Consider the following 19,031-nt stretch of genomic DNA (forward strand, 5'->3'; position numbering starts at 1 on the left):
CTCACACTGGTACACCCTCACACCTACCCTACTCCCACCTATACTACTCACACTGGTACACCCTCACACCTACCCTACTCCCATCTATACTACTCACACTGGTACACCCTCACACCTACCCTACTCCCACCTATACTACTCACACTGGTACACCCTCACACCTACCCTACTCACACCTATACTACTCACACTGGTACACCCTCACACCTACCCTACTCCCACCTATACTACTCACACTGGTACACCCTCACATCTACCCTACTCCCACCTATACTACTCACTGGTACACCCTCACACCTCCCCTACTCCCTATACTACTCACACTGGTACACCCCTCACACCTACCCTACTCCCACCTATACTACTCACACTGGTACACCCTCACACCTACCCTACTCCCACCTATACTACTCACACTGGTTCACCCTCACACCTACCCTACACCTACCTATACTACTCACACTGATACACCCTAACACCTCCCCTACTCACACCGGTACACCCTCACACCTACACTACTCCCACCCATACTACTCACACTGGTACACCCTCACACCTACCCTACTCCCACCTATACTACTCACACTGGTTCACCCTCACACCTACCCTACTCACACCTATACTACTCACACTGGTACACCCTCACACCTACCCTACTCCCACCCATACTACTCACACTGGTACACCCTCACACCTAACCTACTCCCACCTATACTACTCACACTGGTACACCCTCACACCTACCCTACTCCCACCTATACTACTCACACTGGTACACCCTCACACCTACCCTACTCCCACCTATACTACTCACACTGGTACACCCTCACACCTACCCTACTCCCATCTATACTACTCACACTGGTACACCCTCACACCTACCCTACTCCCACCTATACTACTCACACTGGTACACCCTCACACCTACCCTACTCACACCTATACTACTCACACTGGTACACCCTCACACCTACCCTACTCCCATCTATACTACTCACACTGGTACACCCTCACACCTACCCTACTCACACCTATACTACTCACACTGGTACACCCTCACACCTACCCTACTCACACCTATACTACTCACACTGGTACACCCTCACACCTATACTACTCACACTGGTACACCCTCACACCTACCCTACTCCCACCTATACTACTCACACTGGTACACCCTCACACCTATACTACTCACACTGGTTCACCCTCACACCTACCCTACTCACACCTATACTACTCACACTGGTACACCCTCACACCTATACTACTCACACTGATACAATGCAAAAACGATCTATTTCCACTCTGAGCCACGCATACGCCTCAGAGTATGAGCTGTGCCCTCATCTTAGATTGTAAGCTTTCAGGAGCAGCGCCATCCCTTCCCTTTGATTTCATGTCTGAATTTTATTTGTATACTGTACATTGCGGAACACAAATCCCAGACAATAATAAGAACATATAAAAAAAGATTTATTAAACGCAAACATCATTGCACATTTTTAACGGAGATTTACTCTGACACGTCCAGGCGTGCGGCAATGTAGTATTTGGCAGAGAGTAAGGTAATACAGAATGCGGCAGTGTCTAAAAAGCGATAAAGTCCTGAGATAAAGAGCTGGAGAGGGCCGCAGAGCCACGCGTGATGCCCAGACCTCTGGCAGTTTGGAATGTTCACATATATGTCCGGTGTTTATATTCATTCCTCTTCACAAACGTGTCCTCGTTAAGGTCCCAAGCATCCAATATACGCTACAAATGTATTTTTTCTTATTAAAAGCTTAGGTCTTGGGGTTTTGCTTAAAAAGTTAACGATGTACAGTAACTCCCATTACCAAGAGATGACAACAACATTCCACTAGGAATAATAAAATAAGTAAATTGGGTGCGTTTAGCTAGATAGGCCTAGCAAAATTACATTTAGGAGCTGTGGGCAAAACTTAACAGGAGCAATTTGTTAATGAACAATTGGTGAAACGCGCACATTATTTTTTTTTGTAGGTGAATGAAGAAACGCATTGAAAGAACAGAACACTGCTCCGTACATTAAACTGTGTGATGGGTCATATTATATCAGGCTGTTGCCCCTGGTTTAGCTGCCAGCTTGTCACTGGTTTCAGCTACATTGTAACCTTAGAATAGCTGTTCAGGTCCATGTGTGAGATGCTTAATGATGGCATTGAGGAGCTGTATCTGGTATAATACCGTGTGAAGTATAAATCGGCCCAAACGATGAATGAAACTTATGGTCAACAGCGAACACAGCCCACCATGGATATTTGCCGTTACCAAGCCCATGAGGCCAATGACAGGGTTGGTCCTAACTCCCTATTTCATTTAAGGCCAGTGGGAGAGAAAAAGTGCAAAAGCTGAGGCACAAAGCAAACTTCCCGCTGCCTCTAAAAGCGTTAAACCATGAAACCCCCAAACACTAAGGAATGTACTGGACTTAAAACAATAAAATAAAAACAAGAAATACACCCCCCCCCCCCCTTTCATGAAGCGGCCTGTTAGGCAGCACAGCACCTGTTTATGTTTCACACGTCAGGGGAGAAGATGGATCCTGGTAATGGGACCCCCAGACACCAGGAGAGAATGTGTCTCTTTACTCTGCGATCATGGGTAGCAGAGATCTATTCCCAGGCACCGCAACACTTCTGTTAATGCTGAAGTTGGCAAGGACGAGTACAAAAAGTGACATGAGACCATATATAAACTTGGAAGACGTGAATAAAGTTTGTAAAGTATTTTTCTTTCCATTGAAAAAAACGGATAATCATGTATAAATTAGAAGTGCTGGCTTCTGGAGGTGCCGGGTATCACAGGGAGACACCCGGGAACAGGTAGAGGTCTCGGCAGAGAGTGCTGCTATACTCTGACATCTCTTTGCAGCGGTGGTATTCGGTCCCTGGGGCATGTCCCTCCCGTTTCTTTATGCAAGCGTTCACCTGCGGGAGAGATTGGAACCCTAACATTACAACCATGTGACTTGTTGGAGGGTAATTTGCCGTTAATACACAGTAACAATCCACAGATGGCTATTCCTGTCCTTGACGGCAACATACTGCCTTTATTTAGCTGTAGGCAAATTTCATAAGCTCCCTACTAGTTAAATACTTGTGAATCCAAATACTAGAAACACAAAAGGAGTCCATTCTGCGGAATCTATGCTGGAAGGGCAGACAATATCCTGCCACTCTTTGTATCACTACAACACTGACGTTTCAATCATAGACCTGCAGTAGGTGCGTTGTTAGTTGATTTCAGAAAGGGTGAATTGACAATCGTCTAATATTTTCCTCTAAACTGAGGTCTCCATCCAGCTTTTGAGGATCTTCTTGTCCCAGCAGATTTGATCTTTCTAGCACCCTTTGGATATGACAATAGATGAGACCAAGGGCCTGATTCAGACCCGTTCGCGGGCGCATAGCGCGTGCAAGCGGGTCGATGGCCGGGCCGAGCGTTCGCGAGCCCCGGAGCGAGTGAGAACTTCACTCGCTCGGGGCTCGCAGCAAAACGGGGCGGCTGTTGATGTTGATTGACAGCTCGCCCCCGTTTTGTAGGCAGGTCGGGGGGGTGGCTGGCCAAACGGAGGCGTTCCCTAAGGAAGGCCTGCCGTTTGCGGGCGGCCCTACTGACATCACACGTGATGTCAGTAGTGAACTTCCTGCTCTATTAGAGCAGGAAGTTCACTGGGGTTTGCAGTGGACAAGACCCTACCACAAGGGTCTCGTTGCAAGCGCAATGGTCGCGACCATCGCCAGGCCGCCCACTAAAGCTGTGGGTGGTCACCCACATCTTAGCGATCGGTCTGGAGGGCGGTAAAAAAAAAAAAAAAAACAGGCCCGTCCTGATTAAGAGCGAGCGCCTCTGAATGAGGGCCCAAATGTATCCTGTTGATATAATAGTATCTACACAGGAGTATATTGCATAACACATGATGATACCAGCTCTATTTTGGGGGGGGGGGGGGGGGTGGCTTTATATATATATATATATATATATATATATATCGTTTCCATGCGTACTGGAGTGAAAGACAAACTGTGAGGCACAAGAAAGATCATTTACCGAGCGCAGCACAAGCGAATTGCGCAATTGTGTCCACAATGTTTTTATCATGTGCTCTATCAATCTGTTAATCTTCAGTGGGCGAGGAAGGGTTACCTGGTGGTACAATGATGGTGACCAAATGCACTCAGTTTACAGACTGAAGTGTCCACTGTGACCAGTCGCATTGCCTCCTAATTGACAACAAGAGAATATGTGCCTGCGCTTGGAAATGAGTAGATGTATAAATGAATCTTCTTATAAATGATGATAACTAAGTATTGTATGTTCTTTATAGATTTATTTATTGCTGTTTTAGAGAATTACGTGGAGTCACAATGCTCCTCTCTGTAATCAATAAATAACAGGAAAATGCTGGGGTGGGGCAGGGCAAAAATAGGGAGGGGAGAGACTGATAATAGCCCTGATAAAGTTACTATGGAGGAAGAATAGAATAGAATCAAAAATTCAGGATAATAAAAATTATGTACATGCAAAAGCAACAATAGTCTTGGGGGGGGGGAGGAAAAAAAATCTGGCAATTAGAAAACAAGGTGCTGTCCAGAGTCTTTGGTAGTTGCGCCCTGGAGGGTCGGCGTCCTGTACCCTCTGGTCCGTCAACTTGCCCGGTGTCCCGCAGGTGCCGAGGTCCTCCATAGTAACTTTATCAAGGCTATTATCCTTTAAAAAACACTTATTTATTGATTACAGAGAGGAGTATTGTGACTCCACTTAATTCTCTAAAACAGCAATAAATAAATCTATACAGAACATACAGTACTTAGTCATCATCACTTACAAGAAGATTCATTTCTACATTTACTCATTTTCAAGTGCAGGCACATAGGACCTCATTCAGAGTCGGTCGAAGCGGCCGCACGGTCGTACGCCACCGATGTTCGCTATACTGCGCATGCGTAAAGTTCGCAATGCGCGTGCGCAAACTAGCCGATACGATCAGAAATTTCTCTCTCCTTGAACACAGCCAGGTCGGTAGTTTGAGTGACAGATTGAGGCGTTTGTGGGTGGTAACAGGGGAAAGTGCTTGAAAACGGGGGAGTGGAGATCCGCACGCAGGCGTGCCTAATTATGCGAACGGCGTTTTATGGGAGTGCATACGGTTTATGGGAGTGCATAATTAACAAAGTAGCGTCATGGCATATGTGACATGGGAGGTTTTTACACTGACATGATCGTAGAGCTTAAGAGAGGGTATGGTCAACCTTAAGCTCTACGACTAGTTCCATTGGTTCCCGATGGTCTCGATTAATTCTTATTTGCCCGGAGATGACGTGCAATGCGTACGAGAAGGGGGCGTATTTTTTTGAATTCCGGCCGCTTCCTCCCCTTGGTCGGCCAGCTACCGATCCAAACTTAGGGACGCAACTTGCGAGGGAATCATTTGCATATCCGGCCCCTATTCCCGTAAGACCGTGCGGCCGCTTCAACCGACTCTGAATGAGGTCCATATTCTCTTGTTGTCAAATGTAATCTAGGGGTCTGGATTACCCCCAGGTGCCCGCTGCTGATTTACTTCTTAGAGAGTAAGCGCAGGTTCTACTCATTTAATTACGCATTGTTCTCCTAATATCCCCGGCACCACAGTGTAACTGGGCAGGAATAATATCCAATACCCAAACAAGATAGCAAATTATTGCAGCCCAGGATTAGTTTGCTATTGGTTATTAAATAATGAGCTCCCAAGACATTTAACTCCCTTACTGGAGGCGGCAGAAGAATCATCTTAAGAGACCATAGTTGGCATCAAACTACTACATCTTGACACAATTTTGTTTTCACTTTTGTCCCAACTTCTCTGCTCCGGCTGATTGATTTAAAAAACAAAACAAAAACCGTAATATCATTGTATAGGAGGAGAGTGGCATAGGACACTGCTAGCAGCTTTTCTAGTGTTGTAGGGCACTAAATCCAATCTCAGTCTAGCTGGTTATTTAGCTCTGTTGGTCCAGCCACCACCCATTGGATTGTGTAGACTGTGATAAGGGCGGCTGGGATTATACTGTAGGAGAAGCATCTGAGACTGGAGCTGCTGCCACAGGAGCTGGATAGATCTGGACAGCGAATGTAAGAGGACAGTGTTAAGGTGCCCACACACATACCGATGTGCTCACGATCTGACGATGTGTCCAATTTCCCTTGAAACTCTCCCCGGCAGCTCTGAACACGATATGCATACGATATGCTGTCCAATCTTCATCCGATCTCCTGCAGCCAGAGTTTTTAACAGTGCATTTGTGTCTAGATTGTCAGATCTGCGGTACTGCACGGCACATCTGAAGATGCGATGTGCGACCTGCGGGGGCGCGCATCGCATCATTATCGTGAGTGGGGACTCACGATTTGAGCATTTTTTCCCCAATCTGTCGTTCCAATGTGTTGGAATCGGCTAGATCGTGAAAAAAATCGCTATGTGTGTGGGCACCTTTGTGTGGAAATGATCGCACACAACTCCAATGACCAGAACACCATTTTATACGATGCCCGACCCAATCTTTAGTAGTTAAGTAGTGAATACCAGTCATTGTGTGTATAGATGATTCCTGGTCCTCCTCTGTCACATACTACCGTCTCAGGAACAATCACGTCACTCATGTGGGGTCAACTGCAGATCTAACGATTTAGCGCTACACTCTAAAGCGCTATTAGTCTTTTGTACCGAGAGCGGTCAGTTCTTATTTCTAGGGTTAATAACTATGGTGACTGGGACTAAGAAAAAGTGTATGGTTTGGGGATATATTTCCCAGTTTTTTTATTAAAATGTTACAAAGATATTACAACAGTTACTTATGTAAATGCTGCTCTTACCTTCACCAACATGTCAGCTACATGTGTGTCCTTGGCATGTTTGGAGAACACTTCAGTAAGGTCCTGAATGAACCATGAGCCCCGTTTTGTATTGCGAAGTGATACCGTACCTGAAAGAGATGGCGACAGATGTCATAAACTTACTCCACGATGACGAACGGGGCTTCTAGAATCGAGAAAACCGCCACCTCTAATACAACATCCTGACGTTAGCTCACCCAATAAGGCATTTTGCAAAAGCAAGTTTGAAACAAATAGAAAGTTGTATATTAAAACTTGAATCCTGCACTAAACATAAAGGATGTTCAAAGTCACCGCAGCGTTTGTGACCATTATAACCAGCGACTAATAAAGTTGTGAAATGTAATTATGCAGAGTCCCCTGATGTAGGGAAGAGACTAACACACATCCAATAGCGCTGCCAGTCCAAGCACTATGTAAATAAGCTGATTAGTATTAATGACGGGTCTGTGCCCCACACTCACCCCTTAGACATGACTAGTATTAATGCCAGGGGTCTGTACCCCGCACTCACCCCTTAGACATGACTAGTATTAATGCCAGGGGTCTGTACCCCGCACTCACCCCTTAGACATGACTAGTATTAATGCCAGGGGTCTGTACACCGCACTCACCCCTTAGACATGACTAGTATTAATGACAGGGGTCTGTGCCCCGCACTCACCCCTTAGACATGACTAGTATTAATGACAGGGGTCTGTGCCCCGCACTCACCCCTTAGACATGACTAGTATTAATGACAGGGGTCTGTGCCCCGCACTCACCCCTTAGACATGACTAGTATTAATGACAGGGGTCTGTGCCCCACACTCACCCCTTAGACATGACTAGTATTAATGACAGTGGTCTGTGCCCCGCACTCACCCCTTAGACATGACTAGTATTAATGACAGGGGTCTGTGCCCCGCACTCACCCCTTAGACATGACTAGTATTAATGACAGGGGTCTGTGCCCCGCACTCACCCCTTAGACATGATTAGTATAAATGACAGGGGTCTGTGCCCCGCACTCACCCCTTAGACATGATTAGTATTAATGACAGGGGTCTGTGCCCCGCACTCACCCCTTAGACATGATTAGTATTAATGACAGGGGTCTGTGCCCCACACTCACCCCTTAGACATGACTAGTATTAATGACAGGGGTCTGTGCCCCGCACTCACCCCTTAGACATGCATAGGCGCAGATCATGTCAGACTGGGTTGGCAGGCGGACTTTCCCGTCTTCTCTTCCTGCATCGCTCTGCTCGCACCCTGGAGATCCAGCTTGTTCTCGCCCATCTTGCTGGTCTACCCCTCGGTCTGCATCGTCTGTCATACATACGGCATAAGGAACAAATCAAGAAAAAGAGAAAACTTATACAAGAAGAATACAGAACTCTGTACAACATTTCTGCATCCTTCCGTTAGAAAAATAGCCGTACATTAGAAGTTGTTTCTAACATATCTACATGTGAGTTGATTTCCGCTGACATTTATCAACTCTGTTTGAAACATCAATAATCACATTCTGCTTTACTGCTCAATCACTATAATAAAGTTTTGCAGGAGTGAGGACGCGCACAATCCCGGGCCCTGACAGCAGCGGCTTCTGGTGCGTCTCTGGCACCAGAAGCAAGGCCAGCCACATGCGATTCCCCGTTAGCGAGGAATCGCCTTACCTGACATCTCCGTGCATCCGCTAGCAGTCCAGGCCGCAGCATTGCGGCTAGTAAGCTAAGACGTGACCCGCTGAAATAATCAGCCTAGTTACTGGTGTTGCGGCCCGGCAGAGGTAGTTGGAGTCGCAGTATAAGCGTCTTAATTCAGACGCTTAGTACTGCCAACCCAAAAACAAACATAAAATAAAAGCTCAGGACTGCCTGAGAAGTCCCGTTACAAAGGTGTGTCTTGATCCTGCCGCACCAAACAAACAACTGAAGTCCTATGGCTAGGGGCGGGGTATATATGGAGGAGGAGGACCCCGAGGCATCCTGGGAGCTGAAGCTTTAATTGTTTGGTGCCTGGTCTCCAGCCATAATATCCCCCATGGCATCCCTGTGGACCTGAAGAAGAAAAAAAAATGATTGCTGCAAGACAGAAAAACTATTACGCAGAGCATCAGTGCCCCTGTGACATGCAGTCCTCATTAGAACATCACTCATCTCCTGATATTCTCTGTGCTGATATCGATCGTTAACGATATCGTTCAGTGTGTATGCTCAATGTCGTTTGCCCGGGAGATCAAGACCAAACATTAACAATATCGCTCATGGAGCATATCCCGTCTAGTGTGTATGCCCCTTTAGGGAAAAACAGAATAAAACTAATATGACCAATTTGCAGATAAGAGTCTTATATGCCAATACTGTTATAGTGGAGAGCCATGGGACAGATCTATAGTATAACCATCTTTGTATAAATGTTTAATAATGCCAACGCATGAATTAATCAGATTCAATTCCTTTAGCCTGATTACCCCTGGTCTTTGGAAGATACCAATAACGTACCAGTGTGTACTAACGCCAGTAACAAAATCAGGCAACGTACAAAAAACCAAGCTCCCAATCACAAGTGGGTATAGACTCAGCGAGACCACTAGATTCTCCTCCCATACCCGTTTGCATACCTTTCCAAATGTTACCAAAGGCACGAGTGTGACGCCAGTTGGTGCGCATTCAAGGTGTCTGTGGTCCTCTGCACTGTAGTCTGTGATAACACATATGTGAGCACACAGAGTAATAGGCTTCATTAATGCGATTGGTAAACGTACTCTCGGCACATACAGGCTCCCACTGTGATCTCAGGGCGGTCATTGCATATGGGAAGGTGTCAGGCTTCAGTCACACCCTACCCATCTCTGTGCCCAGTGTACCCAACACCGTGCAGGACCGGCACTGTTTAGCCATAAGCAATGGCAAGGGTATGGTCACTAGGACACAACAAATCTCCATCAGTTTCTGCATTGCTGATAGATACTGTTAGAATGAGGGAAATGATACATAGAAGAACAGCAGTGGAGCCTTAGAGCAGTGGCGCAGATGGAGCATTTGCGCCTGATAATGGCGTCCTTCCACTTTGAATATTTTTTATGTAACTTTTTTTGTGCAATCCTGATCTCCTGTTCTTGGTTCTATTACATATTTTAACATTTTATTCATTTTGGAATCACAACTCACATCCAAAGGCATCGTGAAGCAGCGTCTGTTCTAAAAACAAGAGATATGGTAAGAACTTACCTTTGTTATCTCTGTTTCTACGGAGTCCATAGGGTCCACAGGGTTGACCTTGGGGTATAGGTTGGGAACCAAATCCGGGCACCACGCAGTTAAAGCTTTTAGCTCCCAGGATGCACTGGGTCCACTCTCCCTATAACCCCACCCCCAAGCCAGAGGCACCTCAGTTTGTAAGTAGCCAAAGGCCGGAGGAGGAGAGAAAAAGAGAGAGAAAACTGGAACACTCAATAACCATACTCACCGAAATGGGAGACGGAAAACCGGTGACCAGCCACACAGCCCATATGAAGCCAGGTGCGTCAGGGCGGGCGCCCTGTGGACCCTATGGACTTCGTAGAAACAGAGATAACAAAGGTAAGTTCTTACCATATCTCTTGTTTTCTACTTCAGGGTCCATAGGGGGTCCACAGGGTTGACCTTGGGGATGTCCCAAAGCAGTTCAACCAAGGGTGGGGACGCTCCTGTGCTGAGAGGAGAATCCGTCGCCAAAAAGGAAGCATCCTGAGAGGCAAAGGAAACCAATGCCTAGAACCTTAAAAAGGTGTGGACAGAAGACCACGTGGCCACCTAGTAAGGCAAAACAGCCGAGGCGCCACAGCGAGCCGCACACGAGGGTCACATGGCCCGAGAAAAAACAAGCATCAACAACAGGAAGGCCTACCCATGGGTAGGCCCCTGAGGAAGACCTACGAGGCCATCCAAGCCAACATTTGGTTATAGGCCGGCCATCCTTTCCTGTGAAAACCAGAAATCTCAGACCACCAATAAGGAGTCCGATTTCCGTAAGGAACCTGAACGGATCACATAAATCCAAAGAGGCCAGACCACAGTCAATGAGGCCACACCAGCCGAGAGGACTGGGGACAGAATGGCCGTACCATAAGTTCCAGAATAATATGGAACCTGAAAACCACTAAGAAGAAACACAGGGCGAGAGCAACTCCCACCCTGACATGATGCCCTCCAGAAGAGGGAGCCACATGAGAACGCTCCCAATTCAGACACTCTCCTGGTTGATATAAACACCCTGAGAGAAAGAGAGAGCCTAAGCAATAGACCATGTAATGGCTATCACAACCAGCGGTTCCATTGACTGTCCCCGGAGGTAACGAAGAACCACTACTTACTCCCAAGGAGTCCCTAGGGAGGACAAATGGAGGCATAATCAAGAAAACACTCCAAAGGATGAACTGGATACCAGAGTGAAGCAATTCCATATCTTAACCATACTGACAGTGTAGAGATCCGCACTGTCAGGAAGACCAGGCCAAGTGTGAAACCCAAGCCAGCCGGAAGGAATGCCAGAATATCTGGAAATCCTGGGCACCGGAGGATTGTATCGACAGGTACAATACCATAAGATTTATGGCTGCCACAGTTTGTGGTAGGTCCCAGCAAAAGCTGATCCATGTGCTCTAATCATTCCAACGATGACAAAGCCAGGGAAGCCGTAAGACCACTGTAAGGACACAGTCAAAGACAAATGACCCAGGTCCAAGGCAAAACCAAGGACCCTGAGACAACAGGTCCGGGCAGTGAAGCATCAGGGATGGAGTATCGATGTAGAGACTCCGAAGATCCAAGTACCCCTGACATCTGGGGCAATCAGGAGCCACCAGCAGGAAAGCATCTCCGTCTCAATTGAAAACACTTCCAAAGACCTCGAGGAAGAAGGGAGACCGGAGAACACAGGTACACAAAGTGGAAGGACCACTTCACCGACAAAGAGTCGCTGAAGTTTGCTTCAGAATCCCCAGAGCTGAACTGTAACACCATAGTGTGATAAAGTCAGAAGGCCATGAGGGTCACCTCAGGGGGCCCCCCCCTGCTCACCAGGAGATGAAACCTCTCTTGGGGAAGAGACTAGTCCCCGGGATGCACGTCGTGACGGCTGAGGACTCCCGCTTCCCAATGGAGAGCTCCTGAAATGAACGCTGCCGAGATGGTCGGGAGGAGACCCTCGGACTATGTCCGAATATGTGACATACCTGTCATTGCCACCCAACGAACAGTGTTGCTAAAAAGGAAGCCACTGTCCTGACCCTGTCGGACTGAACCTTTTCAGGTTCACCGGGAAACAAGAGTTATGCCAGAGTAAGTTAATTGACAGGGTGGAATCGACAGACGTCCAACTGCACTGAAAAGGATTCGATCCAGACACTGTCCCTAGCAAAGAAAACCCTGGACGAGATGGCCATAGCCACCCGGACAGGGACCGACTTGCCTCCGGAGAGAGCATCATCGTTTGAACAGTTATCCGACAGAAAAAACTCATTCCATCTGGAGATGAGCCAATTATGGAAAGGCCTGGAATGGAACTGAGCCCATTCCACCATGCATCCCAGAGTGTAAAGACATCTGTCGACTGCGCAGACAACCATGTACTCCTAATGGAAGAGAGGAGATTCCATCTTACGCCAGAAGAATTCTCAGATTCTGAGAATCCAGCAGGGATCCTAGATGAAGAATACCCAGAGAGGGATGCAGGGAGGACTTTTTCCCCGTTGATTAAACGTCTGCACCCTGAAGAAGCCACAGTCATCCTGACCTGGCCGTAAAGTACCCCGGTGATCCCGCTAAGAGCAGGAGGCCGTCCAGGTACAGGAGCATTGGGATATACTGAACAGAAGAACTGTCAGAAAATCCAAAACGCTGGTAAACCCCTGTGGGGCTGAGGACAGTCCCAACAGGCAGAGCCCGAAAAATTGTAAGTGTTGCTGTGATACAGCAAACCTCAGCCCATGCTGAGGAAAGGTCTCTGTAAGTACCCGTAGGCGCGCGTCCTGTATATCCAGTGATACCCTAAAGTCCCCAGGTTCCAAACATCGTATGATGGAGCATAGGGATTTCCTCCTGAGCCCAGGTAGCTTTAGGAACTGGTTCAGGGAATTGAGACAGAGAATAGGCCAAAGAGGACCATTCAGCCACCGCACCAGAAAGAAAACAGAACAACCAGTCCCTCACTGAGATAGTGGGGATGGCCTAATTAGCTCCGCTTACCGCAACAACTGCATAGCTTTCTGGATCTGTAAGGCCCTTGTAAAGAGGGCGTACCCTCCTACCCACGTAGCTGCGGCAACTTGACACTAATACCGGGCGAACTGAGAAAATCGGTATCTCCCAGTTGTAGGCCTGTCCCGTCAGACTGAAGAGATATCCGTAGGTTCAGAAGCAGGATCGGCTGGCAGTCCAGGCCTGCTCGGTACTGGATATGTCGGCCCTTGTAGATGCCGACAGTCTACGAAGAAACAGACCTTTAGGCTGACCCAGAGGACAAAAAAGACTTAACAGACTTAGTCTGAGGCCTTGTAGTGGGCATAGCTGAAAGCGGTAAACTTGTCGTTAGTAATACTGCCAATGTTACTACAATCTTGTCAAGGTCAGGACCAAACAATATCAACCCTAAAGATGGTATCTGCACCTCTGCATTCCCAGAGCGCAGCCATAGGGTATTACGGAGGATACAGTCGCAGCCGGAACTCTGAAAGTTAGGAGACTGGTATCCAATATAGGCATTTCCACCTATGACAACAGCATATATTACGTGAGCGACCAAATACATTTGAACCCCCGACGTGTTGGAGGGGAAAAAACGTTACAAATGCATCAACCCAATATGCAATAGTATTAACCAACCATGCTATAGCCATGGTAGGATGGGTAACAACTCCTGAAAGCAAGTATACTGATTTCAGGCAGAGTTACCACCTACGGATCCGAAGAATCCGACCACGCAGGAATGGGAGGCGTAGTAACGTCTGTAATCAGACGAGTAACACGCCCATCCCCCCCAGGAGGGGCTCGTGATGACCCTCAGGGAATTTGGGACAGGAGGCCAAACACTGTTGTAACACCTCGTATCTGGCAACAGCCAGAGTCCCGCTATGCGATCCACCCGCTAGTCAGCAACAGGTAACCCGAAGGCACGCAATACTGAGGGTGTATGATACAGGTGCAGGTCAACATTCACTCTAACCAGAATGGACCTGCTACCAGCCCTAAAGCAGGGATAATAATACCTGAAATAGGCTTCCCCCTGTGTAAGAGGGAAAGAGCCCCGAACAGTACCCAGTTCACGGCAGAGCCAACTGGGAAGTAACCACAGGGCGTCAACCACGCCAATTAGCGTTTCGTAGAAAACGACATCCACCCAGGGTGGCTGTTGTGGTAATCCCTGCAAGGGGAATGACAGACTATTGTGGCACCAGGGGGAATTCATATACTGCGAAAAACCCCTGCAGGGAGCGGTAGTCTGTGTCACAGGGGAAGAGTGCAAGAAGCTGCGAGATACCCTGAGATGAAAAGGGCAGTATGGTGAAGTAACCCCAAGTGAGGTACAACAATGGGGCCCGCCCGGCGATCCGCAATTGAGAGGATCCCGAGAAAACAAACCGCCCAAGGGGGTCGTGAAAGAGGCCGGCACCAGATGACGCCACATACAGAACCCTTTATGAGTCAAATCCTCCGCACTAACACCTGCAGCACATGACTTGCAGGATAGTAAAAATGGGTGCAGTATAACGCTCTATCTCCTGGTCAGACATATCTGACCAATCTTGGCGGAAATATTAAGCAGCACTATACTGGTCCTGACTGATGCCAAAAATTAGCTGCAGGGACCCATTTTCAGCGTATGCAACACACAGTTCCATCTAAAATATGGCAACGTGCAGCACGCAACAGTATGTGACAAACCACACAAATATTAACAAGTATATAAATGTGAGGTCTCAGAACCACCCTAAGTACAGGTGTATTAGGGCAGATAAAGAAAAGGGATAGATATACACTGACAGGTGAGAGAATAAAGTACAGTCAGCACTAGCATAAGTCACATACAATGCAGATATATACATATATACATAAACATGTCATATAATATACTGCACTATTACACTGCATTCAACTGCCCAGATTCAGTGTCTGGGAAGGCTACAGCGCTGTGTACACTGACCTGATGGTGAGGTACGCAGGGGGACTGGACTCACTGCCATCCTGAGAGATTTCTGCTGCACCACAGAGAAAATGGCCGCTGGAGACCTCAGAAGAAGCGTGGCCCGCGGAGGAAGCAGCTCAGCGACGCCAGACTATGGATACTGAAAGGCGCGCTGAGCTGAGGGGAGGAGCCGCTGTAACAGGGAAGGCTGCCTCCCCTGGCCGGCTATTAACCCCCGGGACGCCGGCTCCCTGCACCGATCGTTAAGTCCCTGGTGGTCTAGTGGACACACGGGGTATGGGGGGCCCGCCGCCACTGCCGGCACCTCCGGTCTGTCCCCTGAGACCGGAGGCACAGGACTGCATTTGAAATGCGCGGATCACCGCAAGCGGTGATCCGCGACCTTACCTGCTCCCCGTGGATCCGGCAGCAGTCCTGGGCGCCTGCAGAGTCCGGCTAGTACAGACTCTGGGGTCCCGCTGAGATCCCCAGATCTGTACTGGCGTCTCAGCGCCAGCGGGGTGACGGAGCGGCAGCTTAGACGTCCTATGGACAGTCCGACGCTGCCGCTCTGAAGAGTCCAAAGTCCATGAAAAAACTTTGTCCCTAAAAAAATAAAATAAGCTTAGGGGCTGCTAATCAGCTCCCCCTGCGCTAACGGTGACCCGACTCCGGCCGGGCACCAACTTAAACTAAGGTGCCTCTGGCTTGGGGGTGGGGTTATAGGGAGAGTGGACCCAGTGCATCCTGGGAGCTAAAAGCTTTAACTGCGTGGTGCCCGGATTTGGTTCCCAACCTATACCCCAAGGTCAACCCTGTGGACCCCCTATGGACCCTGAAGTAGAAATATGCAAAAGCTGCAGGAGTGTCTTGTGTATAAAGACGCAAACTGATGGCTTCTCTGATCCGCTGCTGCGTCCGATGTCGCAGGGCCAGATCTGTGCATACACAGATAAATATATCTATCTATCTGTCTAATTGGAGATTTAGGTGAATATCACTTCAATGCAAATCTATGATGCAGGCCCTCTGTTTGGTCATGCTTGGAGGATTTCTCTATGGGAACATGCAGGATAATTCCATTTGCCAATATATGCATAATCAGGGAAATTTGGTTATGCGTCCTACTAGGGATCCGATGCAATGACTGAATACTGTATACGTATGAGGAGAGAGAAGCATGAGAATGGGGCAGGTATCTGAGTGATATGATGTAGAGCCCGGGGATAGAGACATGGTGCCAGGGCAGAGGGGCAGCATGCAGGGTGTATGACAAGAGGCTGAATGACTTGTGCAGTATTATAGGAGATCAGCACAGAGACTATGGGCCGAATTCAATTAGAAGCGAAAAGTCCGTTTCAGCGAAACTTTTTCGTCTATGTCATTTTGCCGATTTCATTTAACCCCGTATTCAATTTGTCTGACTTTTCACCGGTGTGAAAAGTTTGCGCATTGTAACCAGCGGAAAAGATTCCCCTATGAATACCCGGCGGGAAAAAGTGCAGAATCGGGGTTTTGGGGTGCAAAATTGCAGCAAACCCCCTAAATCCTTTTTGCAACTCCCTTGACGGTAATTTTGTCAAAAAACGCTAAAAAAAAAAACAACAACACACAGAACACCCCAAAAAAGCACTTTGAAAAAATGGGCGAAAAAAACAAAGTGGGGGTACATCTCCAAAAACTAGCGAAATAGCTTTTGGGGGTGTCTGGAAGTACGGGTGAGGTGTTTTTTGGATTGCAGGTGATTGCTGAAGGTGCGTTTTTGGCGCTATTTAATGGTTTACTTTAGCAACTTTAAAGTATGCTTGCGCCCATTTTCATGTACCCCAAATTTGATGGGAATGCTTATTTTGGCCAAAAACAGTTGCTAAATGCTATTCTTCACCACTCTCCCAAAGACGCTAAATAGCACCCCCTATTGAGACCATTCAAAGACCCCCAAATACCTTCAGCAGGGCTAATCGGGGGTACCCATAGTGATCCCCATGTCAGAGCATCTTTTGGGGGGGATGTCAGGCTGATTTCCCCAAATATGACACCACTTTTCGCCTGTTTGCGTTTCGCCGGGTCCCGTTTTCGCAGTTTGGAATTGAATACGGGGATAAGCGGGGACGCGATCGATACGTTTTCGCAGACAAAACCTCAGATAACGGCGAAAAGTCCGGCCTCTGACTTTTCGCTTCTAATTGAATACGGGCCTAAGTAAGAGTGTGGCAGAGATAGGAGACCTGCAGCAGGGAGAGGAGGTTGTGTAATACCAATTACAAAGCCCATTCTGACATTAACGACATGGCTTAGGCTGGCAGGGCATGTTAGCGTGGCACAGGTTTCCCACCTCTGCTGTAAGGCACACATATTAGGAAAGTGAAGATGAGAGGACAGAGGAAATAATGAAGGAGAACGGATACAGGGTACTTTGACACTCACCGCCCCGGCACGACTGGAAAATGAACATTTTAGGCTTGTTCTGCAGCTGTGGGCAGTGAGCGTTATCCAACTTTGTGAATACATCCTGCAACTATGACACAAGAAGACTGTTACTGGACTCACAACAGCATATGGTCTGGCTATTATTTTACACATATGTAAGCTAAGTAAGGGGTTAACTTCAAATGACTCCATAGTGACACTAGGCAGATAATGCAAGGGCGCAATTTAAGATCATCTCTGCAGAGTGAGCACAAAAACCCCTACTCCGCACTGAGGAGCCTCAATAAAGGTGAAATACACTGTTTGTAGAAGGGACTCTGGCCCTGATTCAGAGCCGGACGCTCTGACCAGAGCGCTCGCTCTGAATCAGGGCCGTCCTAGTTAAATTTGGAGCGGCCTTTATTTTGACGCTCGCATAGCTGTGGGTTACCACCCACAGCTTATGCGAGCGTCAATGATGATGGTCGCGATGGTCAAGACCATCGCGACCATCAGGCTTGCGACGAAACCCGGTGGTAGGGTCTCGCTGCCGCAAGCCCTGGAGTGATTTTGGCTCTATCAGAGCCAAAATCACTCCCACTGACATCACTAGTGGCTCCCTCCGTCGTGCGCATGCGCATTTGGGTACCATTGACCCGCTTGCGAGCGTCCAGCGCTTGCGAGCGGGTCTGAATGAGACCCTCTGTCTCAGCACTGGCTTTATGTACCCAGTGACAAAGTGCTGCCATTCCGAGAACCCCATAATATTGTAAAAGCAGTTACACTGTATTAGTAATAGCCCTTTCATAGCTCGTCACTTGCTTAACGCCCCCTTCAGCACTGGTGAGCCCCAATAAGGGCAAAACCATCTGCAGGTGGTTCTCCTCTACAGCATAGGTCTGTAGTAACTGACACAAGGGGCTGGGACATCTACCAGAAGCGGAGCTGCACATCGGGAAGGGTCCTACGTCTTACTTACTTGAAGGAGTCTTCCATCAGCTCCATACACGGCACCGTCTACCCCATGAGACAAAATACAGACAATGCAGGAGTCCAGGCGTGCGTGCTCAGGCAGCGCAGAGAACAAGTCCAGCTCGGATATCATTTTCTGTAACAGGAGAAGAGAGGCTGAAGGTAACGGTGTCCTTTATGACATGCCACAACATGGTGTATACATTGTATAACAGTGTTACACTGTAATGTGAGAGAGGAGACCAGCAGCAGCAGTAACACAGCCATAGTACAGTGTGTGATATCACTGCTTGTCCTCCCAGTGTCACCGTACAATAACATTACACTGGGAAACACACATGTATCTGATTCCTGGGGGATAGCACCTGCCACAACATGATGTATACATTGTATAACAGTGTTACATTGTAATGTGAGAGAGGAGACCAGCAGCAGTAACACAGCCATAGTACAGTGTGTGATATCACTGCTTGTCCTCCCAGTGTCACCGTACAATAACATTACACTGGGAAACACACATGTATCTGATTCCTGAGGGATCACACCTGCCACAACATGGTGTATACATTGTATAACAGTGTTACACTGTAATGTGAGAG

At 47.9% G+C, this 19,031-nt stretch overlaps 1 protein-coding gene across 2 annotated transcripts in view; it reads right to left on the minus strand.

Moving 5' to 3' along the window:
* Positions 1-1,459: 1,459 nt before the first annotated feature.
* CASP2 (caspase 2) overlaps positions 1,460-19,031 on the minus strand; it is a 51,999-nt gene continuing 34,427 nt past the window's right edge. For both annotated transcript variants that reach the window (XM_088479389.1, XM_088479390.1), the window contains 5 exons: positions 18,440-18,568; positions 17,479-17,569; positions 8,065-8,211; positions 6,880-6,989; positions 1,460-2,951 (listed from right to left, as the gene is read on the minus strand). In XM_088479389.1, coding sequence (XP_088335515.1) covers positions 2,823-2,951; positions 6,880-6,989; positions 8,065-8,211; positions 17,479-17,569; positions 18,440-18,568 — 606 coding nt within the window. In that variant the 3' untranslated portion in view covers positions 1,460-2,822. The remainder of the gene's footprint in view (positions 2,952-6,879; positions 6,990-8,064; positions 8,212-17,478; positions 17,570-18,439; positions 18,569-19,031) is intronic.

The sequence above is a fragment of the Taudactylus pleione genome, unplaced genomic scaffold (genome assembly GCF_031769625.1).
Source record: "Taudactylus pleione unplaced genomic scaffold, aTauple2 ptg000231l, whole genome shotgun sequence".
NCBI classification, from domain to species: domain Eukaryota; kingdom Metazoa; phylum Chordata; class Amphibia; order Anura; family Myobatrachidae; genus Taudactylus; species Taudactylus pleione.